Genomic DNA, 18,024 nt, shown 5'->3' on the forward strand with positions numbered 1-18,024 from the left:
TTAATAAAGAAAGTTTCTTTATTGCTTCCAATAGCTCCTAAAAATTTTTGTAAGTTTTTTGTCAGGAGTTTTTCTTTATTACTTTTAGTCAAACTAATGATTAATTTTTAAGCCCAACAGTAAGAGCATACCTTGTTTGGGAAGCTCTGAAGAATTGCTCCCAATCACTGAACCTGCAAAAAAGACGGTTTTATCAAATGCAGCATTCATTGGACAATACCTTCAAAAAACCAAAACATTCAGGCAGAGAGTACAAAACTACATTTGACATCCAATAACAAAAAAGTCGATGCTGGTCAAAATTATGGTTCAATCAGGTTATGTTACGATTGCAGGATTTCTATAATGGCCTAATCAAGGATGATAATATTGCTAACTCTTAAGGCTATAGTATTGCCCCAGGTTACAGAGTTCCCAACACATGATGACATGAAACAACTCCAACTTAAGAACCTAGCATGCACAAATAGAGAAGAATAAACAAAGTTCTCTAAAACCACTCCAAGGTAAATAAAATATTCTGCCCTTTGCATGGATCAAATGGTAGAGGATGGGTTTGGGTTTGAGTGAGGTTCCAGGTAAGAGTCCCCATGGGAAGAAAATATGAATAAAAAGGTAATTACCTATCAATAAAAAAAGGTGAATAAAGAATTTGATTCTACCATATGATTTTTTGAACTTCTTCATTACATTACATTTCCAAATGTAAAACTGCTTTTAGGTGTCAAGATTGAACTAGAGACTTCAACTCTCAAGGTATTGTAATAAGGATCAAAAATGACAAAATCCAGAATGTACTCAGTGCCTATTCCCAATTGCAAAGACAAATTCTTATCCATAAAAGGGTAAGCTACTAACTCTTAACGTTTAGGGAAAAAGTTGCACCTTCACGTGACAGCCACGTCATAGTCTAAGACTTTTGTTCAACCATCCAAACGCTAAAATATAAAAAAGGAGGGAGAGATAACGAAAGAAAAACATGAAAAAGGAAAAAAAAAAATGGGACACAGAATCTTTCTCTCGTCTTCAAGAATAATAATGCATTTTTTCCGAGTTACCACTTTTTCCGAAAGACATGCCGTTTGAAAGTTAATAGAAGGAAAAACAGTAAGGTACACAAGTGTTTTTAAAAATAATTTGTTATCCATTGAAAAAAAACAAAACAAAACAAGAAAATATTTTTGATAATTAAGATAGAAAATAGTTTTTCACTCTTAAAACCATAAAATATAATGTTTTCATAAAATATCCTTTTAGTTGTTTTAACTTATTAATTTTATAATGACTATTTTAAAAAAAAATTATATAAATATAGAGAATAATTAAAAATAAAATAAAATTTATTTTTAAAATATAAAAATATGTTAAGAATATTTCAAATTCTTAAATAGAATTTTATTTTATAGAACATTAGAGAGTAATAGTTATCAAAAATTGTTTTTCAAAACGATTTTTACAAACATTTTCTAAACAAAAATTAAAAGTATATTTTTTGAAAAAACATTTTCTAAGCAAAATTTAAAAGCATATTTTTTGAAGTCATTTCCCCATTTTGAAAATGCAAGTATTACATATATATTTGCTATAAAAAAAAATAATCATGAATGTGGAGTTATAATTGTAAAATATACTTTTACTAAATATGTGCAAATAAGGTGTATATATATATATAAGATAATCATAAAGTATTTGTTATAAAAAATTAATCATGGATATAGAGTTATAATTATAAAATATATTTTTACTAAATATATGCAAATAAGGTAAAAAAAATTAAATTTAAGAATAAGTTATTTATTTTGACTGAATATTTAAATTTATTTATAATTTTAAGTTATGATATTAAGATATTTTATTAAATTAATTTGATTCACCTAGTTGAGCTTTTGACTAAATTACACATACCTCTCATTGTTTTGAACTTTTATCAAATATCTCTTCTACTATTTTCATTTTTTATTTTTACTCGTCTTCTCTATCACTTAAAATAAGAAAGGGATTTGATAAAATTTCAAACTAATGAAATTCAAGTATATTTAACCAAAATCTCATGGGAGATTAATGAAGTTAACCTGTATCTTATCAAAACATACTTAACCTATTTAATAACTTGAATTAAATTATTAAATCATTAAGTTGAGTTATCACAAGCACCCTAATTTGGTTATTAATTCTTCACCTGCACTCAGATTTGGATTGCTTCAATTTCCCTGCCAAGCTTACACAGATTCATCCACTTTTTGAATATAGAGGGCGGCTTGTGCTTTGTCTCTGTATTCAATGATAGTGACCGACGAATTGGTATTGGGTAACATCAACAAACCAGCGATAGAGAACAGGAGATAGGGTTATTTCATTGGAACCCCGAGATATTTCCAACCATGAATTGAAGAAATGCCAGAAGGATGTGCCGTGCAGTCCACAATCATGTGATTGATAATGCAACCAATAAAGATGCCATCAAGGAGCTCAATCACTTGCACTGCGAGCAAATGCTCTGAAACGCCACTGTAGTTCTGAGTTCCATTGTGTAGGAAAAAATAATGGACAATCGGAGGAACGTAGGCAGGCCCAAGGATTTCGACCACAGTGACGCCATGAGCAGCTGCATAGATAAACTCAGCTCTGGCTCCATTGCAGTTGATGAAGAAACAAATGGTATTGTGGTCGTTTGCCAAGGCGGCCGGCTGAGTGGGTAGAACAAGTCTAGAGTGCGCGAAAGGGAGGTTTTCAAATGAGCTATGATATTATGGCCCTGAGGTTGGGGTGTAGGCTGGAGAAAGATAAGACCTTAATTTTTGGATGGGACTAAGGAGAAGAACTGGAGTTCCTATGGAGTAAACACAATCCTCTTAATTGACTGGTTGGGACTCTCAGGTCTAGGTATCTTCAGCAACAGAGGCAGCATTTTGAATTTCAGGAATACATTTGTGCACTCCAGCATTATCTTCATGCCTTGTATCTGCATCATTTAGGATGCACTGCATCCGCATTAGCTCAGCCGGCAAACGTATAACTTGTTGGTGCACTCCTTCGAAGGAAACAGCATTTTGAATGAGGAAGTCACCCAACCTTTCAGCTGACTCTACCATCCTAATTTGCTCTCTGGCCCCACCTTCAATGGATGCGAAAAAGCAAGAGCTGATACTCAAAAAACACAGAAAACCTCGTATCATACATGGGAAACTCTGTAGCCCAAAGTTTTATGTTTGTCCTTCTGTTTTTTGTTACTTTGTCTTTCCTTGTATTATATGGATACACCACCACCTAGGCACACTGATTCTAATTCAACAGTCCCGTAAAGAAAATCAAAAGATACCTTAATCAAAGATACCACCACCTAGGCAGCAATACCCCAAGCAGAGCTCTCTGTTCGGTGAATGGAGTTCATATTCTGGATAGAATGGACAATTCACTTTTTTAAAATTGTCTTTTTTGACATTGAAAAGTTTTATACTGACCTCATTTTCCAAAGGTTAAGTTCACTTTTTTAAAAGACAAGTTCTATTAATGGATTGATTTTTTAAAAAATAAAATCACCCTGCAAAAAGCCCAAACCTACCACTTTCAAACCAATAACAATAACACTTTTGCATGCCAAGCAAAGCCTTCAAATACATCATCCTAATTGTCACTTAATAGACATATAATTGTACAAACAAATATCTAATAATTTGATTCAACAAACTTATAAGCACACTGGTTTTGGTTTAGATACAGTATAAATATGTTCAACCGTAGTATGACCATCACTGAAAGTAGAGATTGCTAACTAAAATACATGAGATTTTAATAGCATGGCCTTATGTTTCCTTTCAATCACTCCATCATGGAATCAAGCATGAGGTAGAAGCCCCTGGAAAATCTGCTGCAGCATAATCTTCAGGTTATCGAACATGTTTGGCATGCTCAAATTATCTGTTTGGAAAGATCAAACATACATTATAAACAATGAAAATAGACAAAAAGAGAGCCAACAAGTTTTAGCCTTTCACTTGTCATACATGTGATTTTGGCCACGAGTTTTTCTTGGATATCTGAGAACGGCGGCTAATTCTTCAACTGCTTGCCTGGAGCGCTCTGCTGTTTGACCTATTACAACACAGGTCTGAGTATCACATGGCCAACTTTTAGGTACCTAAACTAAACATGCATATATGTACAAAGTTGTAGCAAGGATCTCAGCATTAGTTCATATATAATGAAAAAAATTTCACCTGGCAATTTTCATTTTTCAATTGGTTTATGCGTTTAGAGTAAAATCATAAGAAGTAATATATGTTTGTTAAGAAACTGAAAACTAAAGAAGTAATTGATTTCCCTTCAATAAAAGCTGAAGTTATTTAATTTGGCAAAAAAATAAAATAAAAAAATAAATAAACTTGTTTTGTTGAATCTAATAATAGGTTCTGAAGTGGGATTCATTATTTAAAGAGAAATTTCAGTGAAAAGATCTTGGGCTTCTCTCTGGCATCACTAACTGTTATGCAGAAGAACAATGACTAATACTTCCATGAATTACTAGGCTGAATTGGCAGAAATCACATCCACGTAGAGGAACGAAAACATGTATTTATACACCCCAACAATCATCCAGGGTAAAAGTAAATTCCAAACTTCCAGGCTTACCTTTTTCGCGGCAAACTTGCAATCCAATCCGACCATTTATAAAGATTCTGAAATGAATAGAAAAATCAAACAAAACATGTTAGTGGAATAAAAAGAACAATAAAAAAAATTGAAAAAAAAAATCATCCTTACAATGTTGAAGAGAGATAATCTGAGTTGTTTTAACTTTCCACTGTATATTTAAAATTAAAGTTCTAGTTAGTTCAAAAGCAATGGAGTTGGGTAACCATTTAATGGTACTGCTATTTTCCTAATATGGATTGAATATATATAGAAAAATATTTGCATTTGTTTTATTTTATTTTTCAAATATATATTGATTCTGCACATGCATTTAAAACCTATCAAATGTACAAAAGTGATGAAATTGAAAAAACATATGAGAGAAATAGCGATGCATAGGGCTTAATGTGTCTACAAAGAAAGATGAAGTATGGTCATCAGGCCACTAGATGGATTCGTTTTAATAGAAGAAAAGGTTGCTTTCCAAATTTATAAAAGGAGAAAATACACAATCCTAACATGTATTTCATTTTCAAGCACGCTATAATTTAAATAAAATAATATTAAAAAATATAGCAAGAGTAACTATATTGGTGATATAAGTTAATTCAAGAAGTGACAAGTAGTAAAAATTGATAGTTCAAGAGATCTAAGTAGATAGATGAATGTAGGTACCTTGTTCCATGCCAATGACGATTTCTTGGATTCAAGAGCAAATCTATGGCAAGATGTAGTCCACCCATAATGTTTAGCCCCACTAGATTTAGAAGCCCATTAAATCCTACGATATTCACTCGTCTATGAATTTGTAATTGCATAAGCCATGGCATTGCGCCTTGCCCTATGTTCAACTCAGTCAATCCTTTTAACTCTGAAAGTTGAAGTACTTTGAGTTGAGGAAACCCATTTGCAAACACTTGCATTTTAATTCCATGGTATGCGTTTGCCCTTAATATGAGAGTCAACAATTTTGGCAGCTTCTCTAAAACGACCATATGATCACAACCTAGCCTAGATGCTTCCAATGTCAATTGTGTAAGATTTGGTGAGAATTCAATGGTTTCAGGCAATTTTTGCATGTGTCCCTTTATGTCCAACTTAGAAAGATGGAGGCAAGAGTTTATGGCAAAGGGTGGAATGCTGGAATCATCTGATGCCTTAAGGTACAAGGATTTAAGACTAGGTAGCTTGGCAATGGAGTTTGAAAACACAGCCCCTTCTACCTCACACCTTCCTTCTAATTTCAATTTCTCAAGGCAAGTTAAGTTGCTTGAATCGTTCTTGATCCATTGGTTGAAGGTTGTGCCTGACAGAATTTGAAGATTTTGCAATGTATCAATTTGCAGTGGAACATCTTCCTCTTGCCCCTCGATATAAAGATATCTCATGTTTTTAATCTTCCATATCACATTTGGCACTTGTCTAAGATTGTTTATCTCCAAAGTCTGCAAACTCCTTAGGTTGCCTATAGATGGTGGAAGCATTTTTAGACGAGTATGCCTTAATCCCAAGTACCTTAAATGAATCATTTCCCCAATTATACTGGGTAGACATTCAATTTCTAAACCTTCCAAATCTAACACTCTAAGCACTCTGAAGCATTTGGCAATGAAATCCAATTGTGATGCTCTACAATTTTTCCCCAAATTGAAAAATAAGAGAGAGCGAAGGTATGGGGTTAAATGTTCAATGGAAGCATACCTCTCAAAGTCAGAATAAATACTTCGTCGACGGGATTTAGATGAAAAGAGAGATAAATTGGCGGAGGGGGATAGAGGATCTGCAATACTAGTTCCCATGAAGTTTTGCTCTTTTGCCTTTTCAATAGCCAACTCTCGTATAAGGTCATGAACTCGACATTTCATAACCCTTGCATTAACACTCATTCTCACTACTTGAATCAAGTTTCTATTGATTAACTCATTCAAGTAAACCTCAGCCATGTCTTTCATTCTTCGGTCATCTTGTTCTCGCACAAAACCCTCAGCAGTCCATAAAAGGAGCAGTTTTCTTGAGGAGATCACGTAATCTTCTGGGAAGAGACTTAAATGAAGAAAGCACGGTTTCAAGTAATGGGGCAAGTCGATGTAGCTCAGGTTTAGCATTGTCATTACTCCCATTTGGCCTTCTTTATCAAGGTGTGCACTAATGTTATCATGCACCTGCTTCCATTCTGTATGTGACATATTTCTTGACAGCAAACCCCCCAATACAACGATGGCCAATGGCAAACCTTTACATTTGCCCACCATCTCTTCCCCAAGTTCCTTCAAATCTGGAGGATACCTCTCGCTATCAGCATCAAGGAACGCCTTCCGACAAAACAAGTCCCAGCTCTCTTGTTTCGAAAGAAGCCGCATTTCAAGGGGAATAGTTCGAGCATCTGCATGCAAAGCAACATCCTTATATCGAGTTGTAAGAAGTAATCTGCTGCCGTTACTCCCATCGGGAAAAACATTTCCAAGGCAATCAGGATCGTTGCTGCTCACTTTTGCAAGAAAATCCCAATCGGCACACCTCCATACATCATCCAGAACTATCAAATATTTTTTCTCCTTCAAATGATCATGAAGGAAATCCCCCAACTCGTTCTCACCATACTTCTCTATCATTTCTGCTTGCTCTTTAGTCGGTTCAGAAACCTGGTTAATAATTTGCATATAAACCTCTCTGGGTCTACAATCTTGGGATACATAAATCCAGGCACGAAATTCTGGAAAGTGTTCCACAATTTTTTCATGATTATAGACCTTCTTGGCAAGGGTGGTTTTGCCTATGCCGCCCATTCCTACCAAAGAAATCACGCGGCGTCTTTGGCCTCCTCCGATCAGCTGCTCCACTAGCTTATGTGCCTCCTGTGTAAGGCCCACGATGACACGCTCTTCTGCACGAGGAGAGGAGCGTCTTAGATCCTGCAACATTTGACCCGAACCGCTTGTTCCTTCTCCAATATTTTTTATTCCTAGAGCCTCCCGCCTATTTGAGATGTCTTGGAGGGTCAGTTGGATGTCTTCAATTTTCTTGCCAACCTTATGGCGGTTTATCAACTTCTTGAAGACACGCTTGAGAAAGTAGTCTGTTCTCAGGGACTCTGCATTCAGGATGAACATGTCTATGATGTCCTCAACATCATAAACCACATCACGGATTTCGGAAACCCACTTGCGCACTCTTAAATCTTCTTCTTGCTTCTTCTCCGCTTCTTCCAAGAAGCATTTCATCGCCCTTAGATCTTTCTGCAGCCTCTCCACTTTCCCCCGTACCCCCTTCAAGAAAATTGCTTCTTGAATGAGCATGTCACCGATCCTTTCAACCGCAAAGGAAACCACAGCGTCTGTCGCCATTGAAGTGTTCTCTCACCGACCCTCTCTTAACTCTGGATGAAACTGATTCTCTCAAGAAGGAAATACTCAAGTTTTGGAGCTATCGAACTTCCTTTAATACTAGCATGGAGCTTCCTTTGACTTTGGGAATCAAACACCTTGATTGCGCAACAATTATGGAGATTGTTTGAGATTCCCTTCAATCAAAGTATTTTAAGTGAATGGCAGAGATGCATGAGCTGGACTTCATTTTGATCAGCAATCATCCATAATATAATATACAGCAACATGGCATGCAATAAATGATATCATTTAGTTGCTTTCATGTTCTCATAAATAATAAGTCAATAACTGACAATTCAACTGCCAGCCAAGAAAGCCACAGCTGGCCAAGGGGGGTTTTAATTAATAACTTCCTCACCCATAGTCGTTAGGTATGGGGATGCAAAGAACTATATTGCTTTTTCTCCAACTCACCACCTTTTTCCAAATGCTTTTAAAAACAATTTTTTATTATCCAAACTAAAACAAAACAAAACAAAACAAGAAAATATGTTTATCAATCAAATAATAAAAAACAGTTTTTTATTCTTAAAAATAAAAAATATAATATTTTTAAAAGAATATTTTTTAGTTATTTTTATTTATTAATTTTTAAATAATTATATAAATATAGAGAGTGATTAAAAATAAACATTATTGATAAAATTTATTTTTAAAAATATAAAAAATATGTTAAGCATATTTTAAATTTTCAAATAGATTCGCTCTATAAAATATTAAAGAATAATAATTTCTTTCAAAACTATTATTAAAATCACTTTCTAAACAAAAATTAAAAGTGTATTTTTCGAAGTCACTTCCCTCATTTTGAAAATGTTCGTATGTACGAAAGATAATCACATAATATTTGCCATAAAAAAATTGTCATGGATGTAGAGTCATAATCATAAAATATATTTTTACTAAATACATGCAAATGAGGTAATTAAAAAAAAACCATGTTCTAGAAGAATGCCAGAGATGCATGAGCTGGACTTTATTTTGATTAAGTCATCGCCCATTATATAATATGCAGCAACATCCTTGACTAATAGTTTTCAACATCATTTGGTTGCATCATGTTCCAATAAACAATCATTCACATAATTGATATTTTGTAATTATTATTATCATCCATAATATAATATGCAGCAACATCATTAGTTAGTAGTTTTCAAGACCATTTGGTTCTTCATGTTCCCATAAATAATCATTCAAATAATTGAAAACTTATTATTATTATTATTATCATCGTTCTTATTATTATGCTACAAAGGTGATGGAAAAATCGCAAATGAAAGTATATTATTTCCTATTTTATGTTTTATAACATATATATACGGAAAGAAAAGCCCTTTTTTTAACTACCATATCATGTTACAATAACGAAAAAAGAACCAACTTTAGATCTAATTGGATATTATTCACTAGTAAAATTAATGAAATAAATATTTCATTTGAAAAAATTAAGATTTGGGGTTGCAATTTGGATGGGTTGAGTAGATTAGAAGCCAATCACACCTAGTTTGATTATCAATATTTTCAATTAATGCTAAATCGAACCCAACACCAAGTTTGAATCTCAATATTTTTAATTAGTATTAGGAGTCCGTTTAATAGTAATTCTAAAACAGCACATACTGACCTTCCCTTAATTGATGGAGTAATCGAACCCCTAGGTAGCACTTTACTTTAATACTAACATGGAGCTTCCTTTCATTTTGGGAATAAAACACCTTTCTTGCGCAATAATTTGTTCTTACATAGCATTTGGGGATTGTTTGAGATTCCCTTAAATCAAAGGATGGGAAAAAGTATTTTATGTGAAGGGCAGAGATGCATAAACTGGACTTAATTTTGATGAGCATTCACCCATACAGCAACATGGCAATAAATAATATCATTGCACACCCTTTTGGCAAGACTAGTTTTGCCGATGCCCCAAGTCCTGCATTAAAAACCACCCATCCCCTTCAAGAAAACTGTTTTTTGGCAAGAAGTAGCATCTTCATCAAGTGTTTCAGTTAGTCAAACTCAACCCAGTGCCAAAATCCCCTGTTTTTTAACTCTCTAAATTCCCTGTGTTTTGGTGTCATTGGGCAAGTAAGCAATACTTGAAAAAAAGAACCATGTTTCTTCATTTACAAGAAGGAAAAAAAAGGAGAATTCTAGTCTTATATCCCAAAACAACTACTTACCATTATTCGAAACTATTCATTCACAGACACAAATTGTAGTAGGAGTCATGCTCTGCTTGCAGAGATCAAACATATGCATCATAATCCTTTAGCGTTACAAACAATGATAATTGACAAAAAGAGAGTCAACAAGCTAGCCTGTCACTTGTCATACATCATGTGATTTCGGGCTTGAGTATTTGACAAGTGCTTGCATGCCTTGGATGAGTGGTGTATAAGGGTTTGCATGGTCTTCATTTAACCATGTGTGATCAGTGTCCATGATTCAGCTTCTCTCTATCTGCGTAAGTTTCTTGACACGTTCTAGGCAGGAAGCTAAATTTTCAACTGCCTGTCTAGAGGATTCTAATGTTTGACCTGTTGCAGCACAGGTCTTGAGTATCACTAACCCAACTTTTAGAAGTAAGCAAGCATATATGTACAAAGTTGTAGCAAGGATCGCAGCCATTAGTACACATATATACTGAAAAAAAATTTCACTAAACTGGCAATTTTCAATTGTTTTTGTGCGTTTAGAGTATAATCATAAATAAGAAGTAATATATGATCGTTAAGAAATTATACTCAAAACAATAGCAGTTATTAACTTCTCTTTAATCAATAGGTGACGTTATTCAAATATTTCACCACCAAAAAAAATTGTTGAATCTAATATTAGGTTCCGAAGAGAAATTTCAATAATAATAAAAAAAAAAGGATCTTGGGCTTCCCTCTAGCATCATTAGGGTTATGCGAAGAACTAAGAATGATACTTGGCCATCAATTACTAGGCTGGTTTGACCGAAATCACATCCAAGTGAGGGAACGCAAACATGCATACACCCCCACAATCATCTAAGGTAAAAGGGAGTTTCAAGCTTACCTTTTTCACAGTATATCCAAAATCCAGGGATATTTTCATTGTCGATTATGCTGAAATAAATAAAATAAAAAATTAGTTGAATGAAAAAGAACAATAAAAAAAAATAAAAAATAAAAATCCTTCCAAATGTATAGAAGAAGAAAATACAAAATCCTAACAGCTATTTCATTTTCAAGTATACTCTAAATTATAAAATAAAAATAATATTAGAAAATGAAGCATGAGTAATCATATTAACTGTTGAATATAATGTATTTTTAGTGTACAAGTTTCTTTCCTTTCTTAATATAGGTCACATATATGGTAGTTAGTTCAACCTAGCCTTGTATATATATTTCTCTATTGTAAGAAGTTAATAATATGAATGAGAATTAAGGTTTTCTCTCTCTCTCTCTCTTTCAACATGGTATCAAAGCCAAGGGGGAAAACTTTATTCTTTCTGGTTTACCCGTATAATTAATTCCGGGAATCCGTCCAGTGACTGTGTTTCATTCCGGTCACCTTTTTCATTTCCCAAAGCTTTCTGGTCAGCCATATCGTGGTCAGAAAATCCTCATCACCGTCAACATTTTTTCGGCGATATTTTTCGACACCGACCACGTCATTAGGAGCACAAAGAGGAGATCTGCAACTTTTCTCAAACCACTGGAGCCAAAAACCCACCCACACGCCACTCTTCTCCAGCCCCACGCGACGGCGCGTAAGGGCACGTGGCCCACTTTCTGGTGCTGAGCTTTTTCCAATAGGCTCATCCGGTGCCGTCTTGCACTTCTAGGCCTCTGTCAGTCCTCTCCGAACCCTACTTCTCCATTTTTTTGGCATTTCAGCCTCCGCGGGTCTTCTTTCAGCCTCTGACGGCAATTCCCTTCCTTGGCCGAGACCTGTGTGTGCCTTGGGAAGGCCTCTTCTTCATCCCCAGTCACTTTTCTCCTTTGTTTGGGTCCTGACATACCAGGTTCTTCTTCCACAACTATGATCCGACCTCCCTTTAGGGCTCTCTTCGATCCAAACGTGATTCAATTTCAAGTGAAGTGGATATGGCAACTAAAAATCCCATATTTACATCCGTCATCTCTGGATCTCCTACTATCACATAGAAAAAAATTGATTGGTAGTGAGAATTATCTCTCTTGGTCAATGTTCGTGGAACTCTGGTTTATGGGACAAGGTTATGAGGATCATCTTGTTACACCTAAGGATGTTATACCTGATGTTGACAAAGTGCAATGGAAGAAGATCGATGCACAATTATGCAGCGTATTATAGCAATCTGTTGATCCCAAAATTTTCCATCATCTTCGTGCCTACAAAACTTGCTTTAAATTTTGGACTCAAGCTAAAGGATTATACACGAATGATATTCAACGATTTTATAAGGTGGTTTCTGATATTGTTCATGTGAGACAACAGGACATGGATCTGTCTACTTATATCATGGTCGGATTGCGTTTCTTAAGGAAGAGTTCTTAACTTTGATGCCCTTCACTAATGGTGCTGAAGCTCAACAAATACAGAATGACAAGTTCTTTATGGTGTTAACCCTCATTGGTCTCCGTCTAGATCTTGAATCTGTTCGAGATCATATTCTTGCTAGTCCATCAGTTCCATCTTTGGATGATGTGTTTGCTCGTCTCTTATGCCTCTTGTCGACTGATGGTCCTTCAGATTCATCTGTGTTAGCCTCTCAAACTAACTCTCGAGGAAAACATAGTGGCAATCGGGGTCGAGGACAATGTCCTTAGTGCACCTATTGGAATAAGCTTGGTCACACTCGAAATCATTGTTATCAGTTACATGGGCGGCCTCTTCGGACTGCCCACATTGCTCAGTCATCTGATCCTTTGCTATCTCAACCTAACTCCACTACGAGCTCCACATCTCAGAGTATCACCCTTACTAGTAGTGATTATGATGTCTATCTCCGATATTAGGCAGCCACATCAGTTTTTGTTGCTTCTGTTGCCCAAACCGGTAATGTCTTAGTCTTCTTTACTTAGTCTCCTTCTCTTGGCCCATGGATTCTAAATTCTGGAGCATCTAATCATATCTCTGGTAATAAACACATTTTCTCATCTATTACTACTACCTCTGCCTTACCTACTATTATTTTAGCTAATGGTTCCCAAACTATGGCTAAAGGTATTGGTTTGGCTCATCATCTCCCTTCCCTACCTCTCCATTTTGTCCTTTATGCCCCTGAGTGTCCTTTTAATATTATTTCCATCAACAAAATAACTCACACTCTTAATTGTTCTATCACTTTTTTTGATAAATCTGTGATCTTGTAGGACCAGAGCACAGGGAAGACGATTGGCATAGGGTGTGAGTCTCAAGGCCTCTATCACCTCACTTCACCTTCATCTCCTACAGCTTGCATTTCCATCGATGTTCCTCTTCTCATTCATAGTTGTCTGGGTCATCCTAGTCTCTCCAAGTTCCAAAAGATGGTCCCTTATTTTTCCACTTTGTCATCGCTTGCGTGTGAGTCGTGTAAGCTTGGGAAACATACTCGTGTCTCGTTCCCAAAGCATTTGAATAATCGGGCAAAGTCTCATTTTGAACTTGTCCACACTGATGTTTGGGGTCCATGTCAGACCACGTCTACTTTAGGATTTCAGTATTTTGTCACTTTCATTGATGACTATTTAAGATGTACTTGGTTATTTTTAATGAAAAATATATTTAAGTTATTCTCTATTTTTCAGAAATTTTATGCTGAAATCCAAACACAATTCAATGTTTCTATTCAAGTGTTACGCAGTGACAATGCTCGGGAATATTTTTTTACACCCTTTACTTCTTTTATGTCCCAACATGGGATCCTCCATCAGTCATCTTGTGCTCATACTCCTCAACAAAATGGGGTTGTTGAATGTAAAAATCGACATCTTGTTGAAACAACTTGTACCCTCCTTCTCCATAGTCATGTTCCTTTTCGTTTTTGGGGGGATGTTGTTCTTACAACCTGTTATTTGATTAATTGTATGCCCTCATCTATATTACATGACCAAATCCCTCATTCCCTCCTTTTTCCTACCCAACCTCTTTATTTCCTTCTTCCTCGTGTCTTTGGTTGTACTTGTTTTGTTCATACTCTCACACCTAGACAAGACAAGCTCTCTGCCAAGGTTACGAAATGCATTTCTTGGGATACTCTTGAATTTAGAAGGGTTATCGTTGTTATTCCCCTAACACTCATCATTATTCTCTCCGCTGATGTCACCTTCTTTAAGGACTCTCTATTTTTCTTATCCTTTGAATCTCTTCCCATTTCTGAAGTATTGCCACTTCCCTATATATCTCCCTCTTCCGGTGTGCTCTCTCATCCTCTTCGGGTTTATCATCGTCAACATCGTGTTGTTGCTCTTCCTCTCTCTTCAGCTGAGGTACCTGATGACTCACCTCCTGTCCCACCGATTTCTCCTACCCCGGCCCTGTCATCTACTAACCATTTGACTATTGCTCTTCAGAAAGGTAATCAATCTACTTGTAATTCTCATCCTATTTATAATTTTTTGAGCTACCATCGATTATCTTCATCCTATTCTGCCTTTGTCTCTACTTTATCCTCTGTTTCTCTTCCTAAGAGTACTAGTGAGGCACTTTCTCATCCTAGGTGGCGATAGGCAATGGTTGATGAAATGGTTGCTCTGTACTCCAATGGCACATGGGATCTTGTTTCTTTACCTCCTAGTAAATCTATAGTTGGATGTCATTGGGTCTACACTGTTAAAGTTGGTCCTGATGGTCAGGTTGATCGCCTTAAGGCCCGCTTGGTTGCTAAAGGTTATACTCAGATTTATGGTTGTGACTATGGTGACACCTTCTCTCCTGTTGCCAAGATTGCTTTTGTTCGCTTATTTCTCTCCATGGCTGCTATGTGTCATTGGCCTTTTTATCAATTGGATATTAAGAATGCTTTCCTTCATGGTGAACTTCTCGAGGAAGTGTATATGGAGCAACCACTTGGTTTTGTTGCTCAAGGGGAGTCTAGTTTAGTGTGCAAGTTACGCCGCTCTCTATATGAAGACAGGGGTCATACCCAAATTGTTGGTTACACAGATGCAGACTGGGCTGGTTCACCCTCAAATTGGCGTTCCACCTCAAGGTATTGTGTTTTTATTGGAGGTAACTTAATATCCTGGAAGAATAAGAAACAAGATGTAGTGGCCAGATCAAGCGTCGAAACTGAGTATCGAGCTATGGCTTTGGCAACATGTGAACTCATATGGTTGAGGCAACTCCTTCAGGAATTGAGATTTGGAAAAGATGAACAGATAAAGCTAGTCTGTGACAATCAGGCCACATTACATATTGCATCAAATCCAGTCTTTCATGAAAGGACCAAACATATTGAAGTTGACTGTCACTTCATTAGAGAGAAGATCGCATCAGAGTGTGTTGCTACAAGTTTTGTTAATTCAAATGATCAACTAGCAAACATCTTCACTAAATCTCTCAGAGGTCCTAGGATTAAATACATTTGTAACAAGCTTGGTGCATATGACATATATGCTCTAGCTTGAGGGGGAGTGTTGAATATAATGCATTTTTAGTGTACAAGTTTCTTTCCTTTCTTAATATAGGTCACATATATGGTAGTTAGTTCAACCTAACCTTGTATATATATATTTCTCTATTGTAAGAAGCTAACAATATGAATGAGAATTAAGGTTTTCTCTCTCTCTCTCTTTCAACATTAACCTTACAAGATAATTCAAGAAATAAGTGGCAGTAATGCTATTACTTTTATGAGAAAATTTTATTCCTTTTTCATGTTTACCACATTTTTTACATCCATTGATGTAAAAAAAGGAGAGAGTGACCAATGATATATAAAAATGTTTTGCTCAAGAGCTCTTTCTTACGTGTTGAGTACTAAATAATTAATATCTTCGTATAATAAGATAGGTTAATATCATTCACTTCTTTTGAAATTTTGGTTAAATATATTTAATTTTTATTGGTTTGAAATTTTATCAAATAACTCTTTTATCATTTTTACTTATTATTTTACTCACTTTTCTTATCACTCAAAATAAGGAGGATATTTGATGAAATTTCAAATCAATGAAGAGTCAAATATATTTAATCAAAACCTTAAGGGAAGAGGGTTAAATTAACCCTAACAAAATTGGTAGTTCAAGGGATTCAAAATAGATCGATGAATGCAAGTACCTTGTAACATCCAAGGAAGAAGTTTGTGAGTGGAGATAACCCCCTTGATTCTCAAAAACCATGCCTATGAAAAAATAGATAGAATCATAAAGTTTAGCTCTAATAGATTTAGAAGCCTCTTAAATCCCAATATTTTCACTTTTGATAGAATTTGTAAATGTGTAAGCCATGACATCACACCTTGCCCTATATTCAATTTGGTCAATCTTTTTAACTTCAAAAGTTGAAGTACCTTGAGTCGAGAAAACCCATTTACTGACACTTGCATTTCCTTTCCAAGGTATTAGTTTGCCCTTAATCCAAGAATCAATAATTTCGGAAGCTTCTCCAAAACGGGCATAGGATCACATTCTAGTGATGGGACTTGGAGGGAATTGAAGGGCGTCAGGCAATTTTTGCATGTGTCCCTTCATTTCCAACGTAGAGAAATAGAGCCCAAAGTTCATAGCAAAGGATGGAATGGTAGACCCTTCCGATGTCTTAAGGAACAAAGGATTTAAGACAATGTAACTTGGCAATGGAGTTTGAAAACCTAACCTCTTCTATACCATATCTTCCTTCTAATTTCAACTTCTCAAGACAAGTATTTAACTTGCTTGAATCATTTTGGCTCCATTGCTTGAACCTTATGCTTGATATTGTCTAAAGATTTTACAAGGTATCAATTTGCAATGGGGCATCATCCTCTTGCCCCTCTATATAAAGATATCGCAAGTTTTTCATTTTCCATATCATTAGGTTGCCTATAGATGGTGGAAGCATTTTTAAACCAGAATGCCTTAATCTCAAGTACCTTAAATGAATTAGTGTCCTAACTATACTTGGTAGGCTTTCAATTTCCAAACCTTCCAAATCTAGCACCCAAAGCACTTTGAAGCATCTGCCAAAATGTACTTGCAAAAATTATTACAAAAAATGAAAAAAATGGGTGAATGACTTTAATTTCTAAATTCCAAGATAGCGTGTCCCAAAACAATTATTTGCCATTATTTGAAACTACTCATTCATGACGAACAAAATTTATATCTGTATTGGGAATAGTAATTGTTTTTCATAAGCCCCATACAAAAATTTGAAAGCAATATGGCCGAAAAATTATTTAAATTGGCACCACCATGGTTATTTAGCTCCCAAACCTACCAATCTTTTTAATATATATATATATATATATATATATATATATATATATATATATATATATATATATATAAATGATTATTTAAAAAATAAATATAAAAATGGAGTCTTTTTTATCATTTGTTTTATTTTTGCATCAAATTTGTTTCTTTAAAACAAATTTACTTTTTATATTGATCTCTTATTTTGAAAAAATGAAAAATCACTTTTACATTAAATTGTTTTTTAAAAAGATAGGTTCATTTTTTTTACATTGAAAAGTTTTATACAAAATAAGTTCACTTCTTTATCACTGAACTTGCATTTTTTTTTTTTTTTTTAAGACAGATCTATTACTCCCATTTGGCCATTACTCCCATTTGGGGCAAGTCGATGTAGGTAAGGTTTAGCATTGCCATTACTCCCATTTGGCCTTCTTTAGCAAGGTATGCAGTAATGTTATCGTGCACCTTCTCCCATTCTGTATGTGACATATTTCTTGACAGCAAACCCCCCAATACAACGATGGCCAATGGCAAACCATTACATTTGTCCACCATCTCTTCCCCAAGTTCCTTCAAATCTGGAGGATAGCTCTTAACATCAACATCAAGGAAAGCCTTTCGACTAAACAAGTCCCAGCTCTGTTGTTTCTAAAGAAGCCGCATTTCAT

The 18,024-nt window shown here is 35.2% G+C and overlaps 2 protein-coding genes and 1 long non-coding RNA gene across 4 annotated transcripts in view; all 3 read right to left on the reverse strand.

Annotated features, from left to right (window-relative positions):
• LOC100262288 (probable disease resistance RPP8-like protein 2) overlaps positions 1–18,024 on the reverse strand; it is a 135,040-nt gene that overhangs the window by 66,518 nt on the left and 50,498 nt on the right. For both annotated transcript variants that reach the window (XM_019218927.2, XM_059735717.1), the window contains one exon: positions 132–173. The gene's annotated coding sequence lies outside the window, so the exon portion shown is untranslated. The remainder of the gene's footprint in view (positions 1–131; positions 174–18,024) is intronic.
• On the reverse strand, positions 3,566–4,679 carry LOC104877365 (uncharacterized). The gene is made up of 2 exons (XR_009465358.1): positions 4,630–4,679; positions 3,566–4,092 (listed from the first exon to the last, which is right to left on the reverse strand). It is a non-coding gene; the product is annotated as an uncharacterized LOC104877365 (long non-coding RNA).
• On the reverse strand, positions 5,884–7,976 carry LOC132253550 (putative disease resistance protein At1g50180). The gene is made up of 2 exons (XM_059735753.1): positions 6,334–7,976; positions 5,884–5,938 (listed from the first exon to the last, which is right to left on the reverse strand). The coding sequence occupies exons 1-2, from the start codon at positions 7,974–7,976 to the stop codon at positions 5,884–5,886; spliced, it is 1,698 nt and encodes a 565-aa protein (XP_059591736.1).

The sequence above is a fragment of the Vitis vinifera genome, chromosome 3 (genome assembly GCF_030704535.1).
Source record: "Vitis vinifera cultivar Pinot Noir 40024 chromosome 3, ASM3070453v1".
NCBI classification, from domain to species: Eukaryota; Viridiplantae; Streptophyta; class Magnoliopsida; order Vitales; family Vitaceae; genus Vitis; species Vitis vinifera.

Coding starts and splice junctions, on each gene's coding strand:
- LOC132253550 (XM_059735753.1), bottom strand. CDS start 7,976: ATGGCGACAGACGCTGTGGTTTCCTTTGCGGTTGAAAGGATCGGTGAC. Junction 5,939..6,333: donor ATTTATTCTGACTTTGAGAG/GTATGCTTCCAT, acceptor AAATTCTGTCAG/GCACAACCTTCAACCAATGG.